This window comes from Erithacus rubecula (assembly GCF_903797595.1).
Source record: "Erithacus rubecula genome assembly, chromosome: 5".
In the NCBI taxonomy this organism is placed as follows: Eukaryota; Metazoa; Chordata; class Aves; order Passeriformes; family Muscicapidae; genus Erithacus; species Erithacus rubecula.
This window is the reverse complement of record NC_136687.1, coordinates 58,352,224-58,379,571: the sequence shown is the minus strand read 5'-3', so window position 1 is coordinate 58,379,571 and position 27,348 is coordinate 58,352,224. Positions and strand designations below refer to the sequence as shown.

Sequence of the window (27,348 nt, the reverse complement as noted above, 5' to 3'; positions counted from 1 at the left end):
TTTCTGAAATAAAAGATCAGATATATAAAAGTTTGTAAAAGGAAGTTTTAAAAGTTTTTAAAGGAAGACAAAATGCTCTAAGAAACTTCTACTGCTCTTTCTTACACTGGTGGAAAACTAATTTTGTTGGATATAACAGCCTAATGACTATGACTTAAACACAAAATCTCAACATATGCCAGCATTTGTACCTCTGTGCTCTTAATAGTGCCTAGTAAAAGTTTCACAGTTTTTAGCCCCTTTTTAACCGAGGATTTTGAACTAACTTTTTAAATCTATGTAGATTACATACAATTACAGATTTTAAGCAGCTGTTGAAAATACCAAAGCAAGGGAAGTTTTTCAAATCTTAAGCCCACCCCTCATGTATTAAATCATTTGAAATCTTACAATTGCTGTTATTTTCAGTCCATTGTGTCTGCTTCCTGTTGGTCAAAGGTTATGAGGATAGGGTGGTGTAGAGTGAGGTGGGAGGCAGGCAGGAAAAAGAAAGCTTTGCTTATTTTGGGGTAGACAAAACTACAGAAATGGCCACGACATCGCTTACATTTTCTGAAGGCTTGAAGAGGTAAACTAGTCAAAAACTGTGCTCTTGATGTTGTTTGTTTTTCTGCTTTGGGACTTAGCTATGGGGAGAATGGAGAGAGTAAACAGGGGCTTCCTTAAGGAATGTTATCTTTGTGCTTGAATTTTTTTTTGTTCAGAAAGAACTTTCGTTTTGATTTACAATTTAACTCGGTGAATTCTGTTTCTGAGCAAGAGCCTAAACCTCTCTCACTCAAATCACTAGCTCTATAAGAGAAAAAAAAGAGAAAGGTTTTGTGCCATGAAGTGCAAACAGAAGGTCTGATGTATTGCTCTAGTACATTGTTGCTATGATAGGTGTGTTAATACAGCTCTCTAAAAATACATTTTACCTTAGTATTTGTTACCAAACAAATACTGTTATCTGTTAAGTATCTGTTACCAAAGAGCTGCCTGTGATTCCTTGTCTGTTCACACAGCTGGGAATTGCTTGTGGTTCTACAAAGCTGTTCATCCTAATAATGGGAAGGAGCAGAAAACTTTTTCATGTGAGCTGATGAGAGCTAGAGGAATATTTTGTAAGATAATCCAAGTAATTATATTGAAACATCTTAATTTTCAAGGATCCCGGTATGTAGTTGAATTTGCTGTTGGTGTGTGGTGTTGCTGGTTTCTGAATTTCTTAACCATTTTGTTACTGTCAATTTACTTTTGAATCTAAAAGTATTGTTTGCATTGTTGGGAAAACAATATTTTTGCTACAATAGAAACTCAGGGTTAAGGAGCATAGTGAAAGGAATTTATGTATCATAATCTCTTGAAAAGAATTTGGACTTTGTGCTTATTTGTTTTGAAATAAATTTTTCTCTGGAGTTCTTCAGGTCAGTTCTGCTCAGAAAAAACTGCTGGAGCCCAATTGGTAAATATTTTCAGCCATGTAAAGTGAGAATGTATTATCAGACAGAATGCTGGTTTTTATTTTATCTTTGCTTTTACTTTTCTTAGCAACTCTTCCTGCCATCTCTGCACATGCACATTTCAGATCTGCTGATTTGTAATGAGAAAGTTTATAGTTTTAGTGGTAAAATGTGGATTGCCATTCCTAATTCTTCCCCTTTCTTCTACACTGGGGAAGAATTACATGTTTCTTATAGATGAATAAGGAATTCCTTACAGTGCCTCACAGTATATAAAAACTGCTGTGCTGATTCCCCATGTGAAGCTTGTGCAGAACAATAGGTTTCCTTGAGCTTTCCCTTCACTGGGGAGGGAAAAGGGCTTGAGTGAGTGTCAGTCCTTTCATTGCTGGAGCAGTGGCTGAGTATTTGCAAGAGAGGCTCTGCCTTGCTCTGCACAAGGTGTCAGTGACTGTGCATCCTTGCTCCCACAAGGAATGGATAAGGATGGAGTGTCAGCATGTCCTAAATTTAATTTGTAAGGATTACTTAAAACATAGTCTGAATTTCCATTGGAGACTGAATTTCCATTGGAAACTGTGTGTTAATGGATGGCTAGGAGCTTCTTTAATGTAACTGGTAGGCTAAACAAGGTTAGTTACTTGGGAGGCAAATGGTAGAAATTATGGGGTATCTTTGTACCATCATCCTTAATTCATTGCTAAATCCCTCTTAATTCATCATTCCCTATTGAAGCTGAGAAACTGATGCTTCTGTAGCTTAAATCCCCTTTCTTTTGTAGGGTGTACAAAGCACAGGATTTAATCCTATGAATATTTTGTTGAGGAGATGATGTACAGAATGCTTGGCCTCCTGTCATCTGTAGAAAGCTCTTGTATTGTTTTCAAAACAATGTTTGGGTGATCCAAACATGAAGCAGTGACTCAAACCTGTGTTGTATGGTCACTGCAACTGCAGGATCCTTTAGAGGATCCAAACCCCTGTTAGGTTACAAAATTCTAGTGTCTCCTCTTGTTTTTCCTTGTGTGTAAGTCTTTCACAGATTATGAAGATAGGTATCTACATGGGAGAGTAAGAAGGAAAAATAATAAAACTCAGTTTGTACAAAATATTACGGGAAGCACTGGGCTTGTGATCTGGAGAAATGGGAATTTTTCCCTATCTTGTTAGAAACACTGCTTCAAAACTACTGTACTCCTGGGAAATGAGGAATGAAAGGATAAAAATGTATGGTGAAATAGTTAATCCCCAATTACGCCCATTGGAGCTGTTGGTATCAGTGGAGTGTAGGCTTGACTTCTGAGTTTTGAATTTTTCACATCTTTATAAATACTAATTTTTAAAATTTTCTGGGTGTTGCTTCATGCAGCCTACAGCCATGAGCTCAGTGGAATCCAAGTCAAACAGCCTGGCTGGTGTCTTGTCTGCCTTGTCTTAAAAAGGGGGTGCTGTCATGGTGGAAATCCTTCGGATAATCCATGTACAGAGACTTCTGAAAACAGGGCAGAGCCTACCCTGGATGATTTGCTTTCTTAGATTAAGAGTTGTGGGGAGAAGTGACTTCTAATTAAAAGCTGATGAAAAGACTGAAGCAACTTTTTAAAAAAAACTTCAACAAACCAACCTTTGTCTGGTGAACACACAAAAACATTATTTTCAAAATAAATCCATGTGATGCAAAGCCACACTGTGATTCAGTTGGGTGATCACAAGCACTATCAAAAAGGCTGAACTTTAGGAGGAATCTGAAGGAAGGAGATGTCTTGCCCTTGCTTATTTGTTCAGGAAGCCTTCAAAAGAAAGATGAGAAATGCAGGAGAGAAAGAAAAATGATCCAAATCTGGTATCAGTGGTAGAGCAAAAAGCAACAGGGGGAGACTTGCAAGAGGGAGTCAAGTAAAAACACAGATCTTTCTCAGTAGAAAAAGCCTCAAAATAGGAAAAAAAGCCTAAAAATACAATAATGCAAGTCAATAAATGGAGAATTTTGAAATAGAGAATGATGTAATCAGAATGAGAGAAGGGAGATTCTCCTGGCAGCATTATTTCAAATCAGATAGATAAGGGAAAGATTAGAAAGGGGGATGATCAGAGCATGCTCATGATCAGAAAGGAAATGACCAAATTTTAGAAATATTCTGGGAAACAGCCTACCAAAGGCCATATAGATGTGTGAGTAAGGGACCTGCAATAGCTGCTGCTCTCCTTGTGCCAAAGCAGACCTCATGCTGTGAGTGTTGTGTCTTCATTGCTGACCAAGGAGTGAGATGGAGAGCTGAGAGGAGATGGCAAAGCTCAGGTCAGTGATGGGGAACATGCTCCCAGCAAGTTCCTAGGAGTTATGTCTTGGCCACACAGGATGGGTGGTGGAGAACAACCAGAAGGGAAAAGGTGGGTTTGCAAGGGATCAGAACCAATGGACCTGCTACAAGCATTTAAATTGGATTAGAGGATGGAGGAATAGAGAGAGATCTGGTCACTGGTCCTGCCTTGGTGACAGTGAAATGGGGGCTCAGGTCCTGCTGCTGCTTTATTGCTCTGTATAGCACTGAATAGGCTCTCCTTTGGTGAAGAGATGGTGATAAATCCCTGGTGTGCAGGAGTAAGATTGTGCTTGCCATTAGAAAATTTCTGACCTGTTGCAGAAAGGTATTTACTGAAACCATGGTAATAGGGATCAGTTTAATGTGAATTAGATGGTACAGACCTGGCTGCACAATTGCACATCAGAAATAGGGATAAGGATGTAGGAAAAAAGATGCAAAAGGCAAGAAAAAGTTAGGAATTCTCATGCAAAATGGAGAGAACAATGAAGATATTAATTTAGTTTCAGATTCACACAATAAAGCAGCAGTTTGTGCTCCATTGTCAGCATTTTGTTTCGTACCTTTTTTGGCTTTTTTATTCAGGCTGGCAGACTAACTCACGTGCTGAAACATCAGTTTTGAAGCAGAGCTCACAGTAAAAGTGTGTGGAAGTATTGTTCTGCTGTATTTTCAGTGTTTTGTTTATTTAACAAGCTAAAGTTAGAATCGACAGCACAAGACTAGAAAATGGTGACAATAGTTTGAAAACAGGAAATTTTGGCCTTGTGTGTATTCGGAACAGATGATCAGGATGATGGCCAGGAGAGTGGAAACTTCCACTGAGACTGTTTTTTCCTTATTTTACTCAGTGAGAAAAGATGGTGCTTCCTGGAAAACAAGTCTTAAGTATTTAAAGAAAGTCATAACATATTCAGTGTTTTCCTCATATTACTTTTGTTTGTTTTCCAGAAATCTGTTTACACTTCTTAGTATCTAGCACTACTAAGAGTAGAATGTTTGGACTATTGTCAAATCATGGAATTGCTGATTCTGCTGTATAGAATTAAGACACTAAATATGCTTTGGGGGTTTTATTTTTTGTTCTTGATTTAGTTGTTCTGTCTTAGGTTTCAAAAAATAAAGGGCATAATTTTTAGGGAAGAGGATAAGATGATGTCTATTGCCAGTTGGTGTTATGACAAGGGTTTCAGAAATAACTAGCAATTACATATTCTTAAGTTCCTGGTGCTCATGGTATGGCCTTTAAAAAAGAAACTAGATTAAAAAAAACCCCAGAACACCAACCAATCAAAAAGCTTTTAAAAGATTTACAGCAAACACTTTCATTAAAACACCCCAAATTAAGAAATCTATATAGAAATCCATATGGAAATCTGCAAGTGCTAACTTCTTAGGGAAAACATTTGAAATTTTGCAATTTCACCATGTTGGAGTTAGTCAGTCCTGCAAGTTGGAAGAGCAGCAAGTGGAAAAAGTAAAGTCCTGTACTTGCAGTGTCATTACCTGGTGTGACCTCTTTGTGCTCCTTCCCAGCAGTGCTCCCTGAGACGTGCCTTGTGGGATGCAGCTCCTTGGGGATGCTTCTCACTGGGCTAGGCTGACCACAAACAGGACTGAAAAAGCAGCACAGTGTGAAGGAACATTTTATTTTTGTTTCATTTGAGCTTTACTGGGGGGCATGTGTCTAGCACACAAGGCAGTGGAGCTGTGCCAGAGGTGTGTTTGTCTTCTGCCATGACTGGAATACCTGGATACTGGAAATGTGGAGGCAAAAGGGCAAAAATACTCAGCTGCTGTTTGGGGATCCTTTTTCTGGTTGTTTGTCCAAGACATGTACCAATTTCTCCGTTGTTTAACCTTTGCACTGAAAAATAATAGAGGGAGGAATAGATTAAATAGATGGGAGCAAAAAGCATAAAGAAAATTAAATCTTGATCCCAGCAGACCACTGAAAAATGCTCAATAGTAGCTCCAGGACTTAAATGTCCACAAGAGCTTTATCAAGTCACCTCAGGTTGTGTTTTTTGCTGTTCCTACTTCTCTCTGGTTCATGTTCTGTCTTCTGTCTTCTGTTTCCTTCATAACTTCTTTTGGAGTAAGGAAATGTCTTGTTGTGCATTTATGAAACACCAGGTCCTTTTTTTTGAGCATCCTTGTGCCCCTGGGTAAGTAATTTCTTTCTGCCAGGAGAGAGTTGATATCTGAGAAAGGAGGATGCCAAATAGTGCCCTTTAAAACTCCCTGTGAGTACAGAGATGGAAACCTAAACACAAACATCTGCACACTTGAGAGATGAGAAGGAAGACCTGAGATTTGTGATTTTATTCTTGGGTTTCCTGGTTATCCTTGGGGAAAGATTTATTAGCAGTGTTACTGGGATGGGATGTAAGGGATACTCTCTTTATCTTAGCCAGTGCTCAGGAGTTTTAAAAGGTTTTTTTGACTGGATGCTACCCAGAAGAAAAATGGTGGCAAATGTGCTAAAGACGAAAATCAACTTTAAGCAATCTTAGAATGGTGGGTAATAACAGAAGGGTAATTGAGCAGTTTATCAGTAAGCAGTCACTTGGCCATGTGAGAGCTAAATCTGTAAAAAATTGACCAGAAAAAGCTGTCTTTGACTTAAAATCTCTAAGCTTTTATTTAAACATGTCATATAATTATTTTGGCCTCTTGAGCAACAGCTTAAGGGGATTTAAAAGGAAGGTTAAATCCTTTTAAAAATATAAATTGTCTGCTCTTTCCTGCCCCTTCCTCCTTCCTTTCCATTTACATGTGCATCCCCTATTTCCTACATCTTTGAGCTACATGCAGCAGCTGAATGAGGTATGTCTAGAGTGTGTATGAGGAGAGGGCAGGGGAAAATAGTCCATAAATGTAAAGATTAAGGGAAGTATAGCTACAACTTCTTCATCAGGCATACCTCTTGTGAGTAGAATATATTGTAAATAAAGAATCTATTGAAAGAATATATTGTAAATTCTGTGTACTGCATAGAGTAGTATGAAGTAGTTTAAAAAAGCCAAAAACCAACTAAACCCTAACACTGCATGATGCTTTCTGTCAATTTCTTAGCTCATTCATTCACACTGAAATCAGCAGTTTGCATAAACCTTAAAAAAAAAAAACCAAAAACCCCTTACTATAGGAATGTCTGGGTTTTACCTTAACCTTACTCAAAATGCTGCATGCAAAATACAGAATTCCACTGTTCCTGTGATCATTTGATGCTCTGTGGGTGAGCAGCTTGTCACATTTCAGCCTCCCCCCAGAGCAGGCAAACAGGCTGGTTTCTGTAGCTATGATGGTCTCATGACAGGGGCAGGACAATGTTTGGCTGGTGTCCTGTGTTAGCCCAGCTGATGTGCTGAAAACAACTCAGAGGCACACAAGGCCTTTCTTAGGCTGGGGGAAAAGCAGCAAACCTTGTTAGACTGTGTTTTGTGTTAATTTACAAAGACTACACAGGCTTTTGGTGAGCTTGATTGCCATGATGTTTGCCTCACAACACTTATAAATGAGCCATTTTCCTTCTGAATTAGGCATTTGCCTCTGCAAGAAGTGTTTAGTGACTAAGTGCTAGTATAGTTATAAAATATATTTTTAAACCTCATTTGTATTAATAACATGTTTTATATATTTGAGTGAATCTTTCATTTTTTAAAAAAATATTTGCTCAGACTTCTTCCCAGAATTAAATAACTACAAAATGTGCAATTTTTATTTTGGCTATTTTTTTCAACTTGTTAAACTTAAAGCAGTTGGCTTCTAGCACAGCAAACCAGTGTTTGATAATGTGTGGCTGATAATAACATCAGTTATGTGACAGATAAATAACTGGCACCTTTAATTTTCCTGTGATGCTAATTGGTTGCATCTTTTTGAGTGATTATGGGAAATAGTTTGTAGCATGCTCTTCTGTAAGATAAAACACAAAATTTTCAGACAGAAATGGGCTAAAATAAAGAGGAAAAGATAAAACTAGCATTAAAAATCTCTCTCTTTTAGAGGTTGCTCTTTGGAAAGCTGTTGCTGAAGAGGCTCTTCCTTGCACACACAGCACAAACAGCACAATACTCTGTGCTTCAGTGGGGCAGTGCACAGCACTCCTTGCAGAGACAAATACTGAAATGTTAAAAATAGATCAAGCTTTAAGAATCCCAGATATTTTCAAACAACAAAGGGTGATTTATGTGAGCTCATTTTGCACTTTGACAAAGTATAGAGGCGCTTTTGTACTATGATTAGCAAGGATGCTGATGTCAATTCACTTGTCTGGCTTTAAGCTTTATTCTGCTGCTAAATTGTGCTTTGTGCTGGAGTCCAGAGAACCTTTGTATCTGCCTTATTAGTGTGTAGTTTATGGAATTGCTTTTGTTTTTGAATGTAATCTGTGCCAGTTTCAGAGTGTGACTCACTAGAGGACTGAAATAAATGTTCGCATATGCACTATGTGAAAAACCTTCAAAAATAGTAGCAGGTGCTAGCAGGCTAAATTCAATGTTTTAAATACTTAAGAGTTGCTGTTTTGTAGCCTGAAGGGCTGAAAGGAAATTCTTTTTAGCTCAATGGTTTTTTCTCAGTTTTCAAATCCTATTTGCTCATTAATACTCAACAGAAATTTTTGGGATTTCTAAAAACCTATCAACACAGTACTAGAAATAAACTTTTAGAAGAGGCACTCCTGATTGATACAGAGTTGATGGATTTTTTTTTTTTTTTTTTTTTTTTTTTGCATGGGGTTTTGTCGTTGCACAGACCGTGAGACAAAACTCATCATGCTTCTCCATTGCTCTTGTTCCTCTCCTATCTCTAATCTCTTTCCTCCTGATTTCTGCTTTGAAAATTTCATCTGAGTGACTGAAGGCTGAGGTTAAAGATAAAGCTTGTTTCTGAAGCAGCTTGTAGCAGTTATCTGTGATCAGCCTTGCCTGGAGAGAGGCTCCCCTACTGAAGTTTCCTGTTATCCCAGCATCTAAGTTGTCACTTGATTTGGAAGCAGGAAACAAAACAAACTCTGCTGATGTTTTTGGGTCACTGTTAAACTGTGCTTATCCAGCTGTGCTGCTGGGATATTCTCACATTTGAAATCTAAATTGAAGGGGTTTAATCTATTACATCCTCTACATTTTAGCTGTTCACTCAGTTATACTTAGTGCTAGTTGCTTGAGACTTTGACTTGATTCACACAGTTCAGCATTTAAAAGCAGATGCTGTTATTCAGAACTACAATAAATGCAATTGTTTTGTGAAGTATAGACATTTTCTTAAAATAAAAAAAGACCAACTTTTAGAGCTTTGGTAGTTGGAGAATGGATCACAAGCCTTACTTAGCCTGTCTTTTTTCCCTTTCTCCTGTTTTCTGTATTATTTTTGCATAACAGCTTTCTAAGCTTGGTAACCCAAAAAGTCATGCCCACTTCCCAGGGAGGGTTTTGTGAGTCTGTGGGGCAGAACTGATGGCACTCATTCAGAGAAGGGAGATGGCAGTGCAGCTCTTGCTCCTTGTCCCTTATACCCTCTTTCTAAGAGTTTGTTTGAAGGTAGCACCTACAAAAAATGAAATGAATGCACTCTTGTGCCTCACAGAAATGGCTCTGAATCTTTCCCTAATCCACAGTAAGAAACTCCTGTTTTCAAAGCTGCTATCCCAGTGTTTGAAAGATGTCACACATCTTGACCCCTTCTGTGACCATCCTTGCTGATTCTGTTCCTTTCCTTGGTTAGCACAAGGCTGGCCAAAAGGAAAATACACTCACCTATCTTATTTATGCATTTCTTCTGCTGGTTTCTTTTTTTTAATCCTCCAAAGCACTTGCTGGCTGCTTTGTTTGAATATCCTAGAGAAGTTTAAGGTGGGGTGCCTTGGGGCATGGTGTGGGTCTGTGGTGCAATGCACAGTGGCTTGGCTACTGCACTGATTTACCTTGGTCTCCAACTTTGCTGAAAAATATGAGAACAAATGCATGACTCCCCTCTGTGTCTGGGCTCTGCTTTCAGATTTCTCACTGTGGAAGCTGTGCAGCTCTCCTAGTGAGCAGTGGCAGTATATCTGGTTTCTTCTGCTGTGCCCATTGTCCTGGCACTGGGGTACAAAAAGAAGCTGCTAGCATTAGTATTGCTGGTAGATCTCAGCCAAGTGGGGCAATAAAGATGCTGTTGGAAGCAGCAGGACAGCTGTATGCTGAGCTTGGTTGTGTGGTTTGAGTTAAGGTCTTTGATGGGAATTATGGCAAGTGATGGAGGCCCAAGGGATGAAAGGCTGCTGAGGATTAGTTAGAGAATGAGGCATTTTGCTTTTGCTTTTCTCTTAGACCAGCTTCTTTCTGCAGCATCAGGAGGGCTGGTATAATAGGCACAGTGCCAGGCTATCAAATTCATTTCTTCTGTGTTTTCCCCAAAGACTGGGTTTATGTGGTAAAACTATTGGTGATTCTCTCCATCCCCATCTCCCTAACAGTTTCAAAAAATAATAATGTTGCTCTTTTTCTATAAGAGGTACTACTGTAGAAATATGATGAGGTTCTGAGTGCAGAGTTCCCCTGGCATCCAGGTGCATGTACAATGTGAGCATTGTCTGTTCTTTAGATGCAGGCCACTACTGTTGAATATCAGTGAAAAATTTTGTTAAAATGCATCAGCCTGTAACAACAGATATTGGAAACAAAACACCATGGAGCACTTAAAGATGTATTTTATTTTGTCATTTTTTTTTACTTTCCCATGCCTATGACAGCTTCCTTCAGCAGCCCTTTTTGTGTGCTTTGATTCCCCCTCTCCTGCTCCCCACCCCACTTTTTTCTTTACTGTATTCATGCTTTCTCATTTTGTAAACAGTGTTTTAATTTATATATCTGCTTGCTACAAAGCCAAGATATAAAATTTAAAATACAAATTCACTAATCCCCAAGTCCACTTCTGTAACAATACCTAAATAGTGTTAAATGTAGGTATTTGCTGCATAATCTCTCAGTATAATAATTGAAGTATTTCATTCAACCCAGGTTAAAACCACACATAAAAGGTCTTAAAGTGTGATTTCTTCCTTCTAATTTTCCTCCCTCTCTCTCCCCAATTTCCAGGCATGGAAGAGAAGATGGTTTGTGCTTCGGAGCGGCCGCTTAACGGGGGACCCGGATGTGTTGGAATACTACAAAAATGACCATGCCAAGAAACCTATCCGAATTATTGACTTAAATTTGTGCCAGCAAGTGGATGCTGGGTTAACATTCAACAAGAAGGAGTTTGAAAACAGCTACATTTTTGATATCAACACTATAGACCGGGTGTTCTATTTGGTAGCAGACAGCGAGGAGGAGATGAATAAGTGGGTTCGATGTATCTGTGATATCTGTGGGTTCAACCCTACAGATGAGGGTAAGTTCTGCTGCTTTTTCTGAGAAAGTGTGGTTCCTGTGTGTGAAGAATGTTTCAAAGATCAGATGGCTATCTTTAGCTGGCATATGTTTTAAAAGTTGTGTGTATTGGCACTGAAACTTCCTTGTTACCCTGAAAAAAAAAGCAAGCAGAACAGAGGGAGATATTCAGAATTTGTTACAAATTAAGTGTGCCGTAGAAACTTGGATGATGCTCTTCTGTTCTGCGTGATGTTAGGTTTTGGGAGTACAGGAAAAATCTCTTTAAATCATGCACAGCAGTAGATCTTCATAATCATCAAAGGAGTCCCATTTGGTATAAAAACATATGGTTATGCAAGCAGGAATGAGTGCAAAATGTCAGGTTTCTAATATTACCATTTCTCCGTCTGCTTTGAAACTTGGGGGAAAAGAAATCCACCCCCCATCAGCTGAAACAAACAAAAAATAACCTGTAGTTCTGCATTATCCAACTCAAGTGCTACCAAAATAGATCTTGTATGAAGGCAGCTTGTAGGAAACATGATGGTGTGTTTAATTCCTTGCAAATACCTTGTGGCCATTGCTTGTCCTGAATGCATTCTTATTTATTTACTTATTATTCCTGCATTCCTTTTGGAGATTAGTGGGTTACATGACTTGCTGTAGTTCAGTGCACAGTTCCAAGAAAAGATTAAAGTAGGGTTGGTAAGAGGGTTATACATAAGGCATGCCTGACTGAAGGGGCTAGAAATAAATCCCTGATTTCTGTAGGATTGTGGATTGAGGGAGGTGAGGGAGAAAAAGGGGCTTGCATCACTTTGCTCCAGCCAAGTCTTCAAAAGTGACTGGAAAGTACTGATGTGTTCTGAAGAAGGGACCATTTTCTTTCTCCTTATTGCAGCTTTGAACTACAACTCTGTCATGAAAATCTGATTATAAATTAACACTCTAATAGCAAATTCAGGGAATTTGCTTCTTTTGACAGTCCCAGCATTTTTTTTGAGGCATCCTGAGCTGGCAGCACTGTGGCAGAGCACAAAGGAACACGTGTCCATTGCACAGAACAGAGAGGTGGGGTCCCCTCAAAACCATCAGCCCTTTCCTTTGAGAGCTGCTGTGTTGTCAGCCCTGTGTTTTCTGTCCTCAAACTGAAGATGAAACCTGCTGTGGGTGTGGAGAGATGTAACTGTGCCCTCACAAACTGAGCTTTTGCTATCATTGAATGTTTCATCTTTGGCATTTTAGGTTTGGCTGAATTATCCCAACACCTTTACTTCACACGACTGAGAGCTCACAGACTTTTATGGGTTTAGTGGCCTTGCAGTGCATTGAGGAAGAATTTAAAACAAGGAAAATGGGAGAATCAGTTGCTGAGGGTTTATTGCCAAGTTCTTATTTTTCCAAGATGGATCTTCCTGCCAATAGAAGAGCAGGTCATAAATGTACTTTATAAAATCCATGTTCACCTGCAGTTTGTTTGGGGAAGTTAAAGAACAGGTGAAGTTCAGACAGTAAAAATACATTATTATTTTAGTCTGCAGCTAAACAGAAGGAGTGTGGGGCATAACCAATCTTTCTATTAGCCTGTAGAAGCAGAAGATTTCTTTGAAGCTGGACAAAATATCTTTTGCCAGAATGATTAAGGGTTGTGTTGTGGGTGCCCTGTCATTGTCATCCTTTGCTCAATCAAGAACTAGGGACACTGCTGCCCTATTGCCTCTGCTGGGGTTCATTTAGAAATACAGAAACATTGCCTCCTTGGATTTATAAAGAAAAAATTGCAAGATAGCAGTGCTTTTAGAAAACAAATGTGGAGTTGTTGCTTTGGTGTTGGACCAAACAGAGAAAGAGTACTGCTCTGAGCTGATCCTTTAATACATAGCAAAGACTCAGCAATTCCTGTGGTGTAAAGTTTTGTTTTATTTCATTAGAAATTATTTTGAGTACTCATTTTCACCTAATGCTTTGTTTTGACCTTTCAAGTAGAAATTGATCTATGCATGTGAAATCTCTTCATTGTGGAGATCTGCAATGTTACATTTGCATTTGAACAGAGTAGATAAATTTATGTTCTTCAATCATATTTACCAGCACTGACTGTTCACATTTCTGGTTGCATCATAGTGTAGTCTAATCTCTAATGATTGCATTACAATTACAATACATGCAATATTTGGCTTTTTATAGGGACTTTCTTTCAAGAAAGGTTTTACAGTGATTTAGGTATTTTAAACTTAAACAAGACAGAAACAGGAAGGAATTTTCATTTTAAATAAGATCAATAATTCTTTTACTTTTAAAAATAAATTCCTGGGTACATTTTATGTTTTCATCAGCTAATGCTTCTTGTTTTCAGAGGGATGCTGTAAAATATTCTTTCTGTAGCATCTTTCTGTTTAAAATACATGTGGAAAGTTGGGGGATGCTACACATGAGTTTTGGGTTTGCCATACTGCACTTTTAGCATTCATATTTTCTCTGTCAGATCATGATATAAGAGATCATCTAGAGGTTAAAATGGAACTATGAGGCAAAAATGTGTGACCAGTGTTTCATTTGAACTCTAGTCAGAGACAATCTGAAAGGACCTGATGGGTAATGGCTATTTTGTGCCTGCTGCTGTGGAGATGTCCTCTGAAATACTTCTGAACTTTCAGAAGGATGAAGATAAATGTCTAAAGAATGGTAGAAATGTGTTTTTAAAAGTGATTGATGAGAAGAAAGATTGAAGGATTTTATTTTTTTCCCTGAGAAGAAAATATTGAGGGCAGAACTGACTTTCAAAAAAAAAAAGGTGATAAACAGGACATAGATTTGTTGCTATCTGGAGAGAGAATTTGCTTTTGTCTCAGTGAGTGATGTAATGATAAAGAAAGCCCCTCAAAGGATATCTAAGCACAGGCTATGAAAGTCCTTCCCTAGAATTTAGTAGACATCTGTGATGAATGTTTCATATGTGATCCAGCTCCATGTTTCTGTAATTTACTGAATTGCATGCTTGGCAGAGCAGGGAAAGGAGGAAATTATCTTACTAGATGCAAACATGTTACTTGCATGTATTCATTTGAATAAAGAGAGCAGTAGCTGAATAAACCAGAAATAGCAAGGTAGAGAAGAAGAGGGGGAAAAGGGAAGAACAAGGCATTGAAATCCATAATTATATTTACACGAATAATAAAATGTGGAAAAAAGTTTCTCTCATCTTAAGGACCATTGAAGGAGCTGCAGTTTACTTCACACATGCATGATGCTTTCAAAGTTTCTGCTCAGGCTGCTGCTATCTGGTGTATGTCCTCATACCTTTTTGCCTTTGGAATAACAAAATTATTTTGGGGTAGCAATGCTTTTTTTGAATGATGTTCTGATAATCCCATGCACTGCAGGTTGATCACAGCTTGCGTGCAATATCAGAGATGACAGGATGAACATAACATTACCTTGTCTTTGATAAATAAATAGTGAATATTAGAGGTGTTTAGGGTGCCCTTCCTGCATGAAGGGTCTGCATGTAAGAAATAAAAAATGTTCTTTGGCAGCTTTAACAAGTTGATGACAGGGTCTGGCACCCTTGGCAAAGCAAAATCAGCATCCCAATAGCACATGTTGAATATTTGAGTCCTTGGTCATTAAAGGGCTCAAAAGGAAGCAGAAATAGCTGAGCTTCTAGATGAAGAAATGGAGGCTCTGAGAGAGCATGAAGAGAAGTGCAAGCACAGAGTAATAAGCTAAAAAAATTTGCAAAAAGTTTGCACTATGGGGAGGATGTACTTAATGAAGAGTTGAGGTGATTTTGTGTCTCTCAGCTAGAAGGATTAGCTAAGAAAGAATTTTTGGCTCAAAGATGACATGCTGGAAGGATGGGTGACTGATGACATAGAGTGCAGTAAAAAATAAGTTAAAAATGAATTAAGCATTAGGAGAGAAACTTTCCAGAGAAGTGAGGCAGTACGTTTAGAAGGAATAGTGGGACAAAGGCATCTGTTTTGTGAAGGCTTTTTTGGTTATTTACTTTGAGTAAATAAAGTTTGGGGGATAATGACCAGTGAGACATACAAATATGATTTTTTAAAGGGTGGAGTTACTGAGAGGAAGGTAATAGTAAAATGTGAAGAATGATGTTAGAGCTTTCTAACAAAATTGCATAGGAGTAATCAGGGGATTGGTAGAGCTGGTAGCTGGTAGCTCAAGCTGAGGTGATCATTGTTATCCAAAGGAGAAAGAGAGAACAGCAGACAGGACTAAGATGTGTTCTGCCTCAGATGATGTAGTAAAAGAACTGGTGGTTAAGTAAGATGATGATGATGATGAATAGAGCACAAAATCTGCAGCAGTAGGTCTCCCCTTACAAGATTTGAGCCAAAACCACATTTATTTAAAAAAATAATTTACTATCAGGGTTTACTATCTGATTTAAGATCCGAATCTTAACCTTGAGTGTTTGAGGTAATTATCTTAAGCTGACAGCTGCATGTTACAGAAGTTCACATGGAAGATGATTCTGCTCTTCCTTGATGAAAAATAAACTGAATCTATTATGCCTAGTAATTAATTTAATTTTCTCTTGTTCCTGCTGGACACCTCTTATGCTATTAACATTACTGCTGAGTTGCTGGGAGAAGGGTTAGGAAAGTGTTTTGCAGGTTGCTGTCCCGTGAGCCTTGAGGTGCTGGGAGCAGCACATGGAATGATGGAAACCTCTCTGGAACAGAGATACAGCTGGATACTGGTCCAGGCACTGAGCTGAAGCCCCAGCTGGGAAAAGTCACCACGTGGTCAGAGCAGCACACCCTGCCAAGGAAAGCTCTGGGCTTTTTAGTGAAGGAAAAGAATTCCCAAGTTTTTTAGTGTGGTGAGCTGCACTCTTTCTCTTCAGGAGCACCTACAGAAGCTAGCCTGTAACACACTCCTGGACTATTTTTTCCTGCATCACCCAGTCTGTGTGTCATCTGAGGATGGGGAGAACAGGTTACAGATATTTATCTTATTCCTTCTTTTAAACGAACAGTTTTCAAAAGAAAATTGCAGGTGGAGAGGGGGAGTCAAATCTGAGTGCAAATGCTTTCAATATTTTCAAATTTTAAATGAGTGACCAAAAGTGCAGCTTAAAATTACACATGAACTGCAGATAGTAAGGACTAAATTTTACATGTTAGCTCTGAAAGCTGGAAACTTCAGAGTGTGATGGAACCTGGAACAGTCAGTCATATTTCTGGTTGGGATGAAGCAGGCAGGGCTGTCCTGGACATAATGTGCAAAGCTGAATTCTTCATGCCTTAAATAAAGTATCATGTTTATCTTCAGAAAGAGAGAGATACTATGAGATTGTATTAAACTAAGAAAATAAATCTACAGAATGCATATAAAATTTTAATTAGAGCATTTTAAAGGACTTTATCTGGTTGTAGGTTCAGTATGGAGTTTTCCTGCATAGATTTCATTTTGATGCCAAGCTGTTCACTTAATGCCAAAACCCAAATCCCTGCTCATGTGTCTGTGCCCCTTCTGGGCTTGATTTGGCCCTAATCTATTGAGTTAATGTGTGAGCAGAGCAAGTGCCCACCAGCATGCACCTGCTTGTGCTCTGTGTGTGCACATGTGGCCCTTTGATTCCAGGATGTCTCAAAACACAGTTCAGCTGAAGTTATGAAGATTTTATTTGTTTGTTTGTTTTTAATTATGGCTCTTACTTGTATCTGTGAATTTTTGCACAGAGTTGTTGCTCTGATATTTTGTTGGCCACTGGTTACTTCAATAACACCTGCATTACAGTAAGTGGATGGAACAAAACATCTCAGAAGAACAGAAGAATCATGCCATTGCACATCTGTTGCTGATTCACTGTTGCAATGGAAAAATCCCATTTTTGTTTTCATTTTTCTACCTACAATGTGCAAAGAATGCATTTTCTTTCTTTGATTACAATTTTGACATTTAAAGTAATGCATGCAGTAATGAGGCTCTGTTTTGTTCACTATGAGAACATTTCAAGTTTTTGCATAATTAGAATATTAAGAGACTGTACATCATGGTGAAGAAAACAATTTAATTTCTGCTTTCATTTAAAAAAAATACAAAAAACAAAATATAAACCCTATCCTAAATGGAAACTCTCACACACAAATTTGCTAGATTGCACACAAAGCACAGATATACAGGAACTTGTGGAATAAAGAAGCTTCGTATAGTTAAGAAGGAAGGAAGAAAGTGGAACCTTTTGTTATTCTTGTTCAGAAAATGCTCTTTTTAGCTCATTTTTTTTATAAGATACAAAAATGGTTATGAGGAACAAAGTATAAATTCTAGTGAAAATGAAGCTATAACTGCCCATAACAAGCCAACTCAGAAAAGATAAAACTCTCGCCCTGTTTTGAGAAAGCTGCTTGTTCTAGCTGTACTGAATGCAAGAATTATAAAAACAAAATAGGATTCTTGTTAGACTCATTTGCATGCTAAATATTCTGGCTGTTTTTCCAGCTCCCAGTTATTTCAAAGCAGTCCGAGTGTCTGAGCTCTGGGAACAACCCAAATGACTTACAGTGTTCTTTGGTGTGCAGATGACCCCTTCCCTAAAAATCTGCTAGTCCAAAGTGGAGCAAGCTGATGATTGCACTCTTTGAAATCATAATGGGCTGCTGGGAGAGAAACTTTCCTTCCTATCAGCTTCAGGAGTATGTGGCTGAAGAGAATATTTGAGAGGGTGGAGATAGGCAAACAGCCTTCATTTGCTCAGTGATGAAAGTTTTAACATTGCTGCTTCCTTTGTAGCCAAATTTGAAATGGCATCAATGCATAAAGCAAATCTGAAGTGCTTTAGACCAAGTTCAGTGGATCTTTAAACACTATTTAACACATACAGAATGCCTGTATGAGGATGGATTTCAGATCAGAAATTTGGTATTTTAATAGTTAATGCTCTACATGCTTCAAAAAAAACCAAACCAAAAACAAACCATCAACCAAACCACACAAACACCAATCTCAAACAAACCCCACACAGATCTGTAGGAGGATCAGGGATTTTATCAAGTATTATCTGTGTCAAAATAAATGAGGCAACTCTTCAGAAGGAAAGTGTCCCTAACGATCCATTAACATTAATGGGCTCCAAATCCTTGCTCAGGGAACAGATCATAAAGCTTCCAGACAGCTGGACAGCATCACCTTGAATATTCAGTAACAATTGAAAGGGAAAGGTTAGGAAAGGAACAGAATGAATCATTGTTATGTCTTTGGAAATCAGTAAGTGTGTCCCAGACTTTTTTCTTTTTTTTTTTTTTTTTTTTTTTTGCTTTGTGTGCAATAGTTAGTTTCCCTTCTCAGGAAAGAAAAAGTAGCAGAGCCAGGAAAGGTGAGGATAAAGGAGAACCAGATGTGAAATGGCTTCTGCACCAGGAAAAATTAAACAGCACCAACTCAGTAAAAACTATGACAAAGTTGTGTAAAGTTGGGAATGGGAATTACAAATAGAAGGCAATTGTTCAGTTTCTTTGAAGATGGGAGCTGAAATATATCAAGTGAAGCTATCAGGCAGCAGGTTTAAAAGGAAGCAGGTTTTCATGTCATGTGTAATAAGGTGTGGACCTCACTGCCACAGGATGTAGTAAAGGTCACAAATATAAAGGCACTCATAGAAATAGGAGAAATTCAGAGAACAGTGTGTCAGAGGCTGGGCAGCAGAGGCTGTGGAAGCTCTGTCTTGGGGTGCCCTAAAAACTGCAGCAGTACATCAGACCTTGTCGATACAATGGTCCTCTTTCAAAATTCTCCATTTTATTTTCCCCTGGAAAAGTTACCCTTGATTCTTGCCACTCTTCCTGGGAATGCTGGTCCATGGGAATGCTGGTAGCTGCTCTGTTTAATTGCATCAGGTCACGTAGGCACCTCACCTTGTACCTGTTGGGCTCTCCTGGCTGCTGAGGACTGGCTTCCACACCCATCTGCCCTGGAAGCCCCAAGGATATCTTGTTTGATTTCTTCTCTTCCCCTCGTGTGAACTTGGCACTGAGCAGCTCCAATGACATGAAGGCTGTGCATAGCCAGGGCCCAGGAATGGGTGGGGATTGTGGCACAGGATCTCATCTCTAACTGTGGTCAAAGAATTATGTATTTGGAAGAAAAGAAACTTTTCTTCCCCACTCTTACTGGTGCATAAATTTACTTGTATTCCTCAGTTCTGCAGGGGACAGGGCAGGGAGCTGCTTGCCCTTTCTCCCACCACCACTTTTCCAGGAACAAGAAGTACATTCCTGGTAGGTCCATTCAGGCACTTCCCTGTTCCTGCTGTTGAGCCCCTGCATTAGGGGAAATCAAGAAACATTAGTAGGTGCCTCCAAGAGGCTCCTTCAAGCTCTCAAATTTCCTAAATGATAGAAAATTGTTCATGTTTTCTATTTCAGCATGTAGAAAATAGGCTACTTTTTTAGTAGCTTTTGCTTCCAAGTGCTGTTGTATTTGAAAGGAAAAAAATAAGTGACTCTAGAACACAAATAAATAGGAAGTGCATAGGAATAATGAAGACAAGGGTGTTTAAGTAAACATTGGCTATTTTAAGTAACAGTTTTCAGGAAACAATGTAATGAATTTTATCTTTTTTCCCCCATTTTTCTAAACTGTAGGACGTGGTCAGGAATTTTCAGGAATATGTGTTTCAAGAAATGTAATGTATAAAGATTTTATGAATTATAAACATCTCTATACTACTATTTATCTGACCTGGGTGCATCAATTTATTTTTATGTGTGTGATCCCTCGATACAGCCTGCTTTTTCCTTTCTTTTGCTAACTAGTTTGATGAATAGGTCAGCCACAACCCTTCATAATAACTTTTTTTAGGCTATCCTACCTTTTCAGGTAGGTTGAGTTGAGGAATTTTCATACACCTAGACTTCTTCCACCCACATGGGTGTGGTGGGATTTAATTTCTGAGTCTGTTTAGGTGCCATGGGAGTTCAAAGCAAGTGCTGCTATTTCTATTTCCATGTCTAAATCACTTGTGCCTGGTGTACACAGAACTGGAAGCAGGAGGGCTGTGTTCTGGGCTGCTCATCTGGTTTTTCCCAGGGTAATGCTGGGAAGCAGAAGCTGGATGAAGCTACTTTGTAGTGCATAGCTGTAAGCCTGACAGGAGCAGGAGCATTGGATAATAATATGTTCATTTAAACAATGCTAATAATCAGTGTCCATTCTTGGGATGTGCAAATTGGAATGTGCAGTGAGTTGCCAGGGAGCCTTGATAATTGGGAAACAGTTTGCTTAATTATGTTGTTCTTAGTCCATGTGTCATTAAAACAATGAAAAAGCCAAATTAATGTTTGATGGTGTAGATATTTTCTAGTCTCACAGATACTTTAATAGTCTGGATACATGTCTTTGGAAGGAAAAAAGAAGTTACTTTAGAATATACATGGATAGGAAGTGGATAAAAATTATAAAAATAAGGTTATTTTTTAAAAACCCACACACAACAAAAAATTAGGGTATATAATAAGGGGGCTTTGTGGAACATGTTACCTGTTGTACCTTTCCATTATTTTTGTAGTTGTAAGTTTTCCATTGCAAAAGCAGAAGTTTTCCTCTTGATTTTCAGATTTGAGAGTGGCCAGGTCCTTCCTGGTGACTAACCTCAAAAATTGAAGTGACCTTGGTCAAAAAGGAATGAATTCTTGCTAGTGCTGACTCAGGTTGCCACATTCAAGTAATAACTTCTGGGCCTTTGTCCGCTCTTGATTAAAACAACAGATTTGTGTTTTTAGCTGTATTACAGCAGCTGTCAGCATCTTGGTTCTTTCTGTGGCCAGGCTAAGTCACTAAAGGCAGAACCTCTGTTTCCAAGGCTTACTTAAAAAATTGATTGGAAAATACAAAGATTGATACATAAATGTAAATACACTGACACAAACGTTAACGTCCAATTTCACAAATTCGAATTAAACCCGAGATTTCTTTTTCATCCTCTGTTAATGATTTTTTTTTTCTTATTGCTGTTTCCTCACTGTCTAAAGAGCTCTTTGCTCATGTTTGCAGATGCTGTGAAGCCACCAGTGAGCTCTTTACAACCATCTGCTGAGTTGCCCTTGCCCATCAGCACTTCACCGCCCTCCGTGCCAGCAGAATCTTCCCTCCCTTCTCCTTATCGCCTTATCAACGTCCCCCCTCTGGAGCCTTCCTCTGGACAAGAAGATCCCCAAGACTACTTACTGCTAATAAACTGTCAAAGTAAAAAACCTGAACCTATGAGGTAAGTGACTTCTGTTTCTTAATGACACTTATTTGTATTACAGGCCGAGAATGTCTGTGCTGAACCCATTTTTATGAGTATTTGGATGCACAGCTCTACACAGGGAAGCTGCCTGTAACTTTTCCTACTTTTCTTTCCATGGATTAAACCTTTTGCTGCAATAATAAGTTGTTCTATCAGTGTTAGACCCATATTGCATTCTCCAAAAGTGCCAACATGAAGTGTCACAGTAGTGCAGCAGTCCAAGCATTTCACTGGAGCTTGGAGCAGGGCATGGCACAAAGCACTCTTTCTTTAGCCACAATCTGGTCTGCTTAGTCCAGTTTAATACCAGAAAAAGCTGCAGAAATTTAGCTTTTTTCTCTCCTGGCATTTGGTGCCCCAGTTAAAGCTTTCATGGGAGGGGTTTAGAAACCATGCTGGCATTATTATCACCTGCCAGGTTACCACATCACTGACTACAGTGATCTTCAGGTGGCATTTGTTCACTATTACCAGCATGGTTCAGACTCTCAAACAAGAAAAAAACCCAATTATTTTATGATAACTAAGAATGCAGAGGCTGAAACCACTCAGTTTCCATATCCTGAATTTCAGCTTTTTCCAAATAACAGATATTTAAAAGCAAACTCAAATAAGCTTTTTTTTTTTTTTTTTTTTTTTTTTTTTAACTAAATAAAGAGTACCTACACAGCCAGCACTCTGGAGAACTGTGCAATAGGAAATTTGAAGGAAAAATTTAGAACTTCTACAGAATTAAATCTCTATTTATTTCTCCATCTGCTACTTCTAACTTACATAAATGCACACCACCTCCTGCCTAGGAGGATGTGATATTCATAGTAGCTACCTGGGAAATGTCACTGTGGCTTGCCAGAATGGATCATGGTGGCCATTCCCAGAGCAGGCTGCCCAGGGACATATTGGAGTCTCTGTCATCTTTAAAAAAATACTATGTAAAAGAGCCACAAATGAACTTGACTGGACAAGCTCCTGAGGTGCCTCACCTGATTTTGGATTATTTGCTTAGAGGTATTGGAAAAGCTGAGCAGATAATGTCCAGGGGTCCCTCTGACCTTGAGCATTCTCTAGAACCTTATAAATTCCTCTGGCAAGCTTCTTTCCTGCAGTAATTTCAAATAAAATCTGCTGGGATATTTCCAGAAAAATTAACAAAACCTCGTGTTTTTTTGTGATTACAGACAGGTACGTGGAAGGCTGAGGAAGGCTCCCTTTGAGAGTGTTTTCATGACTATTCCACAAGCTTCCTTAGGGCCATACCTTTCAGTGGCAGTGCCTTCTGCATCAACACCTTGATGCTCTGCCAGTTCTGCCTGTGCCATGTGCTCTGCACTCCCTTGGCATTTTTATCTTGCTCTGTTGTGCCTGAGGAGTTTCCTGCTCCATTTACTGATGATTATGTGGTAGAAAAGCATCCACCCTTTACAGCCTTCTTTATAAACAGGGGAATGAGCCTGCAGTTCCCCCAGAGTATGGAATGTGCAGGTTACAGGCAGCATGGAATGCCTCAGAACCTCCTGCAGGGGAAGGGGAAACCCAGTCCTGAAGGTTTCAGTGTTTAGTGATGTTTAGAAGCTGATAATGCTGCAGAGGAATGTCACTGTTCCTGCCAAAAGCTTTTGATTTTGGTATCACTTCCAGAACAGCTTGGCAGAGGAATTAACTTGGATTTCAGTGCCCTGGCCCACCAGAAATGTGCCTGAGTGCCCATTTGCTTCTGCAAGGAACAGGCTCAGAGCAGAGTTTTACCATCAGAGTGTGAAGGTGTTTGTAGGAATTATGAAGGTTGGGATGTGTAATTGATTTTCTGACCTGACTTCCACATTTCTGTGTTGTGTGGGGTAAGAAGAGGCTGAGGAGACCATGGAAGGGGCCACAAATGTGGCAAAGTGTAGAGTCCATGATTAGCCTGCAGAATTTCTCAAGGAAGTCACTAGTGACACAGGGGAGAAGATACTGGGGAAGGCAAAAAGTTCAGTGCAGAAAAAATGCCTGGTGAACTGAAAGAACAGAACAAAAATCTTTGGAAATGTAGAAATTGTTTAAATAAATGATGGCTTATAGGAATATTTGAAGACATTGACATTATAGTCTCTTGAGTATTATATGGGCTTAGTTTATTTTCTGTAACTGAATAGCTGTGTCCTTTCATTAAAAAAAAAAATTTAAAAAATGATAGTGAAAATTCAGAATAACAGTTGTGCTGGACTTTCAGTTCCACTTAAAATGACTGCCAGTGCTTTATGTCTGGTAAAGTAGGTAAGCTGCTGGATTTGGGACAGGGTGTAGAGCATATAGACATTTTCCTATGGAATGAGAGCTTTGTGTATCTGTGTAGCACATTACTAAGATGATTAGTAAGAGTGCACTCTGCCCCAATCCACATCCTTACAGGCAAAGAAAAAAAAATAGATGGCTGCCTCATTTTCCTATTTTCCAGGCTTGGAACAATTTATGTGTGTATTTCATACAGACTTAGTGTAAAGTGCAAGCCTTAATAGCTGTTACTCAAATGTTTTCCCTTTAGACTTAAAAATTACCAATGTACAGAGGGAACACTTTCTATTCTGATTCTGCATGTTACTTTACAGGTAATCTAGGAACCACTGAATTTTATTTCCAGGCTTTGAGGTTCTTTTTGGGTGAGATGGCTAACAGTGAAACATAGATATCTGAGTTGCCTCTTTAGGATGTTTTGAGAATTTCAGTGTTTCAGACCTAGAAAATAATTATTAAATGCTCCATTACAGTGTCATAGAGTGCACCACATACTGTGGTGAGAATGTCTTGCATGCAGCAGTTGCAGCTGCAACTATCATTCAGTATTTTGTCTCAAATAGTTTCATGCTCTGATCACTGCTGACTTAAGAAAGAACATTGTTTCATTTAGAGAGATTTTAAAGTTTGTGTTTGGATCCTAGATGGGAAAATGCAGCCAAACATTGCTTCCAAATCCCTTATTGTTCTGGCTCATTTCAGAGGTGTATTGAAATATTAAATGCTGTCTTCCCCATCTTTCCTATGTATGAACCAGCCAAGGGCCACCTTTTCTCTCAGAAGAAGGGCAGGAATACCTGCTATTAGAAGACTTTGAAAGTAAAAAGATTCCACTGCAGTGAGTGAACAGTAGCCATTCTTGGAACACGTGTGAGAAATTAATCACAGAGCCATTAACTTGCCTGAAAATACTGTTTGTTTGAGAACTCATCTTGCATGGTGTTCTGTGAGTTTTAACAGGAAAATTATGTAACTTTGACTTCCATTTTCTGAAGAGAGGTCTGGTTGTTATTTATTTTTATGCCTATCCTGTTTTTTTCTATGCTTGCTGTTGCTGTCCCAGATTGCTGGCACACAAGAGCAATTTTGCTGCCATTTTGTCCACAATATTCTGTTTAATCAGTCGTATTGATTCCTGCTGGTGAGAAAAGAATCAGCTGAGAAGGATGAGTGGTCAAGCCAGCCTGAACACTTCATTTGCAAAAATGAGATGATTACTCCTCAGACTAAATCACTTGATAAACCTTTTTTCTGGCTCTCTCAATAAGTGGTTGTTAGTATGTGGAAGCTGTTTATTTACTGGGCTCCCCTTGCCCCACCTCCTCTCTTAATCTTAATGCCCAGTCCTGGTAGGTCAACAGGCTGGACACTTTTCTTTTCTTGGCATGGGGAAAGAGATGGTCAGTCCTAGCCCTGAATAAGGGATTTTGGCCACTCACCTTAATTTGCACACATGTGATAACACTGAGTTCATGTCATAGTCATCCTCTGCTTATAAAGGGAGGAGTTATCATTGTGTTGCATCCAGCTTTGCCATTATTTTAAACTGAGGTGTAAAAACACTTTTAATGCTTATTATTGTAATAGCCAATTGTTAACGGAATATTTAAGCCAATTGATTTTTTTTTTTAATTGAGCTGTACTAAAGGGAAAAATTAAAATTCTTGATGTACATATGTAATTTTATAAAAACACCAAGCCAGGGGTACAGTCTGTTCTTATCAACTATGCACTGTACATTTCCAGAATTGTATATGGTGTTCTTATCATGATCAATGATTATTGCTGACTTTTAAATATTTTGTTAAATTAAATATGTTTATTTATATTTATATACATATATATAAATAATAGTAAATAAATAGTTAAAGTTCTGAGGCTGAATTCCCTGCCTTCATTTTGGCATAAACTGCTTTCTTTGTTTCAGTGCTTTCAAACTTTCAGTTGTGCAAAATCAGATTGCTCACAACCCATTCATATTTTGAAAGCTTTTTCAGTTTCTAACTTCTCTAGACTGCCCACTTTATTTTTATAGTATAAAAATTGGAGACCCCAGTCCTTGCCACATTTGCTCATGTGAAAAACACTTGACTTATTCTGGAATTTTGGGCTCAGTGGATATCATAGAACTAGGAGAGAATATCTAGAAAGTGAGGCACTCCTGAATCAATCCTTTGAATAAAGAGGAAGGGCTGCAGCAGGGGCTGAGCTCAGAGTGTTCACAATTTTTTATGAACTCTGTCACCTCATGTGCTTCCTTCAGTCCCAGGTGCTCTATTTTTCCAAGTGTTTTAAACTTCCAGAGGTTCATGAATGAATTTTTGAAGCTCTGAGGCAAAGAGCTTTGAGACAACTGTTAACATACAAGAGAAATGTATGTATTAATGGTCAGCATCATGAGGAATGTAGGAAGTTTTACTTCCTTGGTCGTGCTAAGAACAATAATAAGAAAATTATCTTCTTTATGGGGAGGTCAATTAATCTAAATGCAGATTAAAGTTCAGAGTTAACTAGAATCCAGTTCCAGTGACAGAACTGAAATCTATGTTTAAGGTAGTAGCCAGAGCAAAATTACTATACTTCTTCTAATGGAAAAAATGCTAAAACAATAAGAACAAGCTGATAGAAAAAGGTGATAAAATTGAAGTGAGAGCTATCATAATCCTCTTGTCCTGATGGAAGATTGCATCTTTGTCTGTTAAACAGAACAAAAACCAGTTGGTGAGGTGAATAACATTTCTCTTGAGTGCAGATGTCCATTCCAAGCTGATCATGTTGGTTCCCCTGATAGCTGGCAGAGGCATTTTGGGGGTGACTCATTGTGTTTAGATATCCATCTAAAGAAGAGCAGATTGTGTTTCACACAGTCTCCACTCCTCTGATGATTGGAGAGGGAACCTAAATGAATAGCTTAACTGGATTCCTTTTTCCTCAGGTTGCCAGAACCCTGGTAGATAAATCCAGCTGTCCCTTAAGAATGCTTTGTACAAACTCATTGACAAATGAAATGTAAATAATAAATATTGGTTGTGATAACTTTGAGGTATGCAGAACCTGTTAAATAAGGGGGAAGATGCTTCTTGTGGTAGTGGGTGTACTTCAGTTATGTATTTTATTCCTCAAAATTTTGGAAATGTGTGGTCCAGTTGCTTAATAGTGCTTACTAATAAGAGTTGTATTGCAGGTATTCATTGGTACACATGCATGCTGAAATATTTACACATGCATGTATAAATTAACACAATGGTATGGTGCTGAGGTAATGAAAATAGGAAATATCATGTGTTTGATCAAAAACTGTATGGACTTCCTTAACTACACCACTAACATCTCCAGTGTTAGTATTTTGCCACTGTTTTGACTTTCCTTTAAGCAAGGAGCCAGACTGATAACAGAATTTCTCTGCCTGGAGCACAGTAAATGGGTAGGTTTAGAAAGGAAATCAAATGATTGTAATGTGGTTACTTTCCACGTAAGTTTACTGCCAGTGGTTAGTACCAGTACTAATGAGTGCTGTTCTCATAAAAGCATTTCCTAAGAAATCAAAAGTAAACTGCTCTGCAGTTTTATCTAACACTGCCTTCATTTGCATTCAAGACAAAAGCTCTCTGTTGCACATGCAACTTATAGATTTCTTTCCGTCAAAGAACATATTATTTTCATCCTATTTATGATCTTATCTCTTA

At 38.6% G+C, this 27,348-nt stretch overlaps 1 protein-coding gene across 11 annotated transcripts in view; it reads left to right on the top strand.

The window, feature by feature from the left end:
* GAB1 (GRB2 associated binding protein 1) overlaps window positions 1-27,348 on the top strand; it is a 94,304-nt gene that overhangs the window by 43,912 nt on the left and 23,044 nt on the right. For 5 of the 11 annotated variants that reach the window (XM_079307378.1, XM_079307382.1, XM_079307381.1 and 2 more), the window contains exons 2-4: window positions 10,852-11,146; window positions 21,151-21,364; window positions 24,420-24,500. In XM_079307378.1, coding sequence (XP_079163504.1) covers window positions 10,852-11,146; window positions 21,151-21,364; window positions 24,420-24,500 — 590 coding nt within the window. Of the gene's footprint in view, window positions 1-503; window positions 569-3,636; window positions 3,834-10,851; window positions 11,147-21,150; window positions 21,365-24,419; window positions 24,501-27,348 lie in introns of those variants that run through there. The other 6 variants (XM_079307379.1, XM_079307384.1, XM_079307383.1 and 3 more) reach the window with 4 other exon arrangements.